General features: G+C 44.3%; 1 protein-coding gene across 2 annotated transcripts in view; it reads right to left on the reverse strand.

Moving 5' to 3' along the window:
• Tex2 (testis expressed 2) overlaps positions 1-7,270 on the reverse strand; it is a 70,756-nt gene that overhangs the window by 14,417 nt on the left and 49,069 nt on the right. For both annotated transcript variants that reach the window (XM_005350416.3, XM_005350415.2), the window contains exon 7: positions 2,876-3,008. In XM_005350416.3, coding sequence (XP_005350473.1) covers positions 2,876-3,008 — 133 coding nt within the window. The remainder of the gene's footprint in view (positions 1-2,875; positions 3,009-7,270) is intronic.

Genomic DNA, 7,270 nt, shown 5'->3' on the forward strand with positions numbered 1-7,270 from the left:
GGCAATGAAGGAAGGAAGGAAGGAAGGAAGGAAGGAAGGAAGGAAGGAAGGAAGGAAGGAGGGAGGGAGGGAGGGAGGGAGGGAGGGAGGCAGGGAGGGAGGCAGGGAGTTACCCACTTAAAGGATCTGTCATGTGGGATGCATCCCTTTCCAACCCACTTAAAGGCTCCTTTTAGGCTCTTTCCTACAGCTTAGACTGCTCAGACCCTACCACCTCTTCCACCTCCATAGTGCTGAGGATTGTGTCTAGGATTTCACACATGCTAAGCAAGAGCTCTCCACTGAGCTACACTCCCAGCCCTTGAAGACCATTTTGGCTGCCTACTGCTCCAAAGTGACTACAGTATGTGACAAGAAGACAGCCTGCTTGTGGAAGTAAAAGTTTAAAGGATAAATGCCCACAAATAAGCAGTGGACATGCTTTTCAAAGAAGAGGAACAACTTTAGACTATTGCAACCTAGATTTCAACTTCTCCATCTTGCCCTCTGGGTACTACTATAAACAAACTTCCCATAAGAAGAGAAGAGGGAACTTCTCACAGGTTAACCAGCATCTCACTTGAGTGGAGACTGAACAAAGCAGTGAGATGCAGCCGAGGCCCTGCCAAAGCTAGGCAGTCGGAGCAAACCCATGCATGGCATGAGGCCTGGACTGGTGGAGGTGGCTAAAGGGAAGGGCTAGAGGAAGAGGCTGCAGGGGACACTACGCAGTCTACCCTAGGGTGTTCAGTAGTAAGGAAGACATGGGCTGACTTCTGTCTCTCCTCTCCTCAGCCACACCTGGCTGCACATGTTCACAGCTGAGGAACCAAGGAAGCAGAACTGAGAACTGCTTCTCGAGCTAGGCTCTGGAATCATGCCTGGGCTTCTAGGAGCTTTCCATGCTTCTAGAAACTCTGAACCAACCAATGCCTGTGGAAACATTTTCTGAAATAAAGATGGGGGTCTAGAGTCCTCAGCTTCCCCAAGGGCCCATTTCTCAGGCCTTTTTCCTCTAGAAGCATGGCTTTGAGATTTTTTTCTTTGCATTGAAAAGTAAATATAGTTATAGTTTTTGATTTGAAAAGCCAATTACATATTAATATATAATTTAATATCTTCACAAGAAGAAGACAGACATTCCATATAGGATTCTTCTATGAAAAGATGGTTTTAGAAATACATTCCACCATAGAAGTCACACTCCCAAAGAAAGGGAGTCTTTTCCGTCAGTCTAAAGAAGCACAGCATCCTAAGACCAGCCAGATGGACAGCAGTCACTGTGGAGTGTCTGAATGACAAGACTGACCAAAAGTGACCTGCTGCCACCTGTTGCATACGACTCACCTCCCGACAGAGCCCCGGTGCCCTTCCTGGAGTACAGCTGTACAGAAGGGCTCCTTACTCAAATGCTTATGACCAGACTGCTCTGTCCCAGTCCTATTTAGTAGATACAATTAAAAACAAGTAGTGCCGAGGTTCAAACCCATGGCCTGGCATGTGCTAGGCAACTGCTCTCCCGCTGAGCTACAATCCTAGCCCGGGAGACCTCGTTTTCAGACTGCTTCTGCCTATGGGGTCTTTGCAACTCTACTGTCCCAAGGTCAGATTGGCACTGCCCAGCTAGAGGTCAGAGTGGGGTGAGACAGCAAGACAAGAAATTGGGTCTAACTAAGGCTAGATGAGAGAGACTCTCTCAGCACAGCCTTGCCCCTCCTCTGCTCTCGGCCTTCTCGAGCCCTTGGACTGTGCCTTCATGTCTGGGAACATGATGAAAAGACATTTTCTTGTGGTTTCAAATGGGACCACAGCAGGTTCAGCACTCACAGGGTATGGAATGCCACACAAGGAGTTGATGAATGCCACTCACCAGAAAATACAAATCCACAGATTGCCGAATCCAAATACATTTTAACAAATAGCAGAAAAATAAAAGGAAAATAGCAGAATCAAGTTAGATTGCAATACAGCAAGTGCAGTCTTCTAACCATTAAAACAGGTACATTACAACGCATAACCTGGATAAGTCAAGATAATCTAAGCAGAAGAATGTTCTTGAAGACACAACTGAACTTCGATCTACCAGTACTACAGACCTAGAGGGTCAATCAGCTGTAACCAAGCAAAAAATCCAAGAGCCAGTGCTTTGCATACAGTCTGCAGAGTAGTTCACTGTGGCAGCCCCTGGCCATTGTAGTTTAGTCCCTGAAGAGAGATTAGGAACTTCAGATGGGAAAGGCCACACCTTTTAACTCAGCTAAAACATTATTATCATTTAGATGTATTGCCAGAACAGTGACCTTTAAGGTGTTTTAAAACCTGGCATCAAAGGGGGTAAAAAAAAAATCAGGCTCCATTAATTACCTCACGATCCTGGAATATTTCTAAATCAGATTAACTCTGGGTAACAGACGTACTATCTACAAAGAGCAGAATTTACTAAGCAAATCAATATTGTATTATTTTGGGAAAATGCTTCTCACAACTCTCAGAGTATCCTCTTAGCTGCAAAATCAACCATCTCATTATAAATAATTCTGACCTGGTGATTAAAGTGCTGGATCCCCAGGGGACCTTAATCTGTTCCACATACTGCTGTCTGTGGCTGGAAGCTGAAGCAGGTTTCAGCGTAAGGATTCGATTCACAGAATAGTTTACGCTTAGAGGCATCTGTCCTGCTTGTCTGCAGCAGGGATACTTTCTGGGTAATTGACACAGTGTTAACCCTGCCAGTGCTGACAACGTCAGGTTGGGTGGAAAGCTACTCTGATCACAAGTGCTGACACTGAGCCTGCTGTCCACACCAGGGCTCCCACACCCCGATCTGCTTCTCACAGGTTGCAGGGAGAAGTCGGTCCCCCAAGGTTGGTTAGTAAATTCATATATGGCCCCTTACCCTTCTTTGCCAATTTCTCCAACCTTCAGGGCTTCAACAAGAGGCTCTTTACCTAGTTTGGTCAAGTTCATTTTGGTCTCGAGAGTCATCAGAAAGGACCCGTTGTAAGACATTTCCAAATCAATCCAGAGTCCTAGAGAGAGAGAGAGAGTTAAAAAAACAAACAAAAACAAACTTCACTTCACTTTGTTTCATTTGGTTTTGTTGCCTCCCAAGAAATATGAGTCTAAACTACAGCATCAAAACTTGTAATTTTGGGGCTGAAGAGATGGTTCAACAGTTAAGAGCGATGACTGTTCTCCCAGAGGTCCTGAGTTTAATTCCCAGCAACCACTTGGTGGCTCACAACCATCTATAATGGGATCTGATGCCCTCTTCTGTCATGCAGGCATAGCACTCATACACATAAAATTAATAAATATTTTAAAAAGCGTGTATTTTCAGGACTAGAAAGACAGTTCAATGACAAAGAGCATTTGCTGCTCTTGCAGAGGAACTGAGTTCAGTTCCCAGCACCCAAATTATGGCTTACAGTCATTATGTAATTCCAATTTCAGGGAATCTGACACCTTCTTCTGATGTCTGAGGACACCAGGCATGCACACGGCGCGCGCGCGCACACACACACAGGCAAAACACTCTTAAGTTGTCATTAAGCCAAATCTACATGTGACTTGTGGGACACCAGACGTGTGAAAGGGTGAGGATGCTCTGCTCTCAGTACATATGAGGAGACTGGGATGGTTTGCTTGCTGGGCAGTGGTGAGCATGGCAGAACACTCTGGGGGTCACAGTGAATTCAGTGTCCGTGCAACTCACTGAAAGGACCCCCCCCCCCGCCCCGTTTCTCTTCCTCACAGTAAGAAAATAGGTCCACAAGGAAATGGCTTGACCACAGCACTGCCAGGATGGGTGGCCAACGTGCAGCTCTGTGCTCTGTGAGCTGAATGACTCCATAAGGCAGCTTCCATAATTTGGTCATCAGTGGGTTTGGTCTTTACAGCAATGGAGCTGTTTGGGGGCCACTCAGACTCCTGTAAGCTCCCTATGCCAACAAGCTGAGATGGCCCAGCAGGTAAGTCCCCTGCCACCAAGACCAATGTCTTGAGTTTGATTCCCTGGACTGACATGGTAAAGGGAGAGAACTGGCTTCTATAAGTGTCCTCCAGCTCCTACGCACAAGCCCCACCCCATCTTACCCTCCTCTCCGCAAACAGAAAATGTTTTAAAAAAATCATTTAAAAACAGCAAAAAGAAAGTCCAATAAACTAGCTTGCTCTCTCTCTCTCTCTCTCCCACACACACACACACACACACACAAAACTTTTAGATATTTTCTTTTAAGATTTATATCATTAGTGTAAGTGTTTTGCATACATATATGTATATCATGTGCATGCCTGGTGCCAGAGGTCAGAAGAGATGTTGGAGTCCCTGGAACTGGCATTATGAATGGTTGTAAGCTACTATATAAATGCTGGGAATTGAATCCAGGTCCTCTGTAAGAGCAACAAGTGCTCTTGACCACTGAATCATGCCTCTAGCCCCTAAATTCTTATGTTTTTAGTATTCTTTTGTTTCTGAAAATTACCTAGTAATAGAAACAAAAGGATTACAGGAGTAGCTAGGTAAATCTGGGGAACTACTTGGCATGAGTTTAAGAACTTGTCATCAGAAGGATATGATTGCCAATGAGTTCATATCGATTTCACCAGGATGGCCCCTGGACCATCTACAGTATGTCACCACAGGAGGGGATGGCCTGGCAGCTAAAGCTACAAGAGATGTTTTTCACTCTTAGAGCTCCATAAGACCTCATGAATTTTTAATCAAAATGTGATCCTTCAAGTGGCTATTTAAATGTTAATACACTTTTATAGATCCTCCTAAGACAAGTGACAATATGTAAACGGAAGCAGGAAATTAATCTCAAACCGTTCTTTACAATGGCAGCATTTTCAGTCGGTTGCTGTAAATAGCCCCTCCCCCGTGAGGCCAGCCCCCAGATAAAAGCATTGTCTGATCCTACAAAGTACTAATGGTGCAATTTTTCATGAAAGGCGGAATAATTCCCACTTCACTTTCAACAAATTCTTCCTGTTACTGAACACAACTGTTTTCCACGGATGACTTGATTTAATTAAGCGGCACACAGGTCAAGTGTGATTAGCTTCTTTGCGGGGGTGGGGGGAAACTGCTTCTTTCTAGCTTTTATTGAGCAGTTAAAAATCATTAGTTAGCTTACTCTTCAAAGTACTGTAACTGTGGGAAGTAAGTGCACATCTGCTTCAGTAAAGACGCTAGTCCTTAAATCACTACCAAGAGGTGGGGGTTAGTGCAAAGGGCTACATATGAATCTTAACTCAATATAAAAAGGTCACAATAATTTCTTTTGGAAATTCTATCCAGGTTTCCAAACAATACTAATGGCACGCATTGCCTTTGACAACTGTCATATTAAGGCACCAAAACTTTACTTTTTCCAAAATGGGAGTTTTGTTGTCTCCTCCCCCAAATTTATTGCCTTTATTTATTTATTATATATACAGTATTCTGCCTTTATGTATGCTGAGCCATCTCTCTAGCCCTCAAATTTATTGATTTGTGTGTGTGTGTGTGTGTGTAGGGGTGGATTCCCTGTGCATCTGGATCCCCCTAGAGCTGAGTTTTAAGTCATTGTGAGTCACCTAACATGGGTACTGGAATTCAAACTCAAGTCCTCCTGAACGGACCAGCAGTACATAGGGCATCAGATTTCCAGGGACTGCAGCGATAGGTTTCTGTGAGGCACCCAAAGTGGGTACTGGAAACTGAAGTGCTCTAAGCCAAAAGTCTTGTCTTGAGTCGCTTGCTATCTCGTTTTTTGTTTTGTTTAAAAACAAAACACACAAACAAACAAACAATAAACAAGCTAGGTGGTGGTAGCACACGCCTTTAATCTCAGCACTTGGGAGGCAGAAGCAGATGGATCTCTGTGAGTTTGAGGGTAGCCTGGTCTACAGAGAGAGTTCCAGGATAGGCTCCAAAGCTACAAAGAAACCCTGTCTCAAATAAATAAATAAAAATAAATAAATAAATAAAAAGAAACAAAACAAAAATAAAACCCCAACCAAGTACTATGGGCACAGGCTGGTTCAGGCTCCAGTCACACATGGGATCTGGCTTGCCCCCCACTGCTAGGAAGGCCGAGGGAAAAGCTTGGATGCCAATCATATGGACTAGGGCTTGAGTTTCACTATAAATTTCTTGATCTACGCAAAAGAGAATATACTATCTTTTTAGAGAGGACTGTATGCAGTCAGAAGCTATCTTTTCTCCTGTTCTGGCTGCAGCTGCTATAGGAAAAGGCTGAACAGATAGATACCCAGAAAACTACTTCAGGATGAGATATTCCTGGTGGCTTTGTTGTGTTTTATTTCTGTTTTGTTGTTATTGTTGTTTGAGACAGAATGCATGTATTACAGGATGGACTCAAACTTGCTTTGTAGTTAAGGATGAACTCGAACTTCTGATTCCCCTGCCTCCATTCCCAAGTGCTGGAATTGTAAGCACACACCTTCACTCTCGGGTCATAGAGTGTTGGGGATTGAATCCAGGGCTTCTGGCACACGAGGGAAACATTCTCCCGCCTGAATTATATCCCTGGTCCAGTCTGGTTTTATACCACTTAACTATGTTCCACGAAGCCCACCTACAACTTAAGATGGAATTAAGAATGGATTGAGAACTTAAAAACTTATATGAACTAATCAAATATTTCAAATTGGATTATTCGCCTTTATATTAAACAGAAAGTTTAATATAATGACAATGACTAGGCAGGCAAGGGGCACCCTGAAAAGCTGAGCGCATGTGTAGTCCAGAGCTGAGACCTAACCCATTGTTATGCACCAAGACCTAGCCTGGAAGACCAACAGATGAAGAGCAACTAGAAGCCTGACTCTGCCTTGGGAGAATGTATGGATAAGGTGACAATGCCCAGATGGAGACAGATGTTCCACAAGTGGCACCTTAGCCTGAACACAGACAGCTACATGCTGTTAAACCCTAGCAGTACTCAAGGACAAAACAACAAAATGACAATGAACATGACAAACTTTAGAGGGTCTCTGTACAAAGACCCTGCCAGGAGTTCAGGGGGGCTGATTTCCCAATCTCCAGCTTTGTTTGGGAAAGGCATCTACCATCACCACTATTGCTGAGGGGTGTCAAAAGACAACTCACTTCCCAAAAGTTCCACTGAAGAAGGAAGGGGAGAGGAGGAGAGGAGGAAGAAAAGGAGGAAGAAGTAGAGGAAGAGGAGGAGGAGGAGAAAGAGGAAGAAGAGGAGGAGGAGGAGGAGGAAGAAAAAGAGGAGGGGGGGAAGAGGAGGAGGAGGAAGAGGAAAAGGAAGAG

Source organism: Microtus ochrogaster, chromosome 7 (assembly GCF_000317375.1).
Source record: "Microtus ochrogaster isolate Prairie Vole_2 chromosome 7, MicOch1.0, whole genome shotgun sequence".
Classification (NCBI taxonomy): domain Eukaryota; kingdom Metazoa; phylum Chordata; class Mammalia; order Rodentia; family Cricetidae; genus Microtus; species Microtus ochrogaster.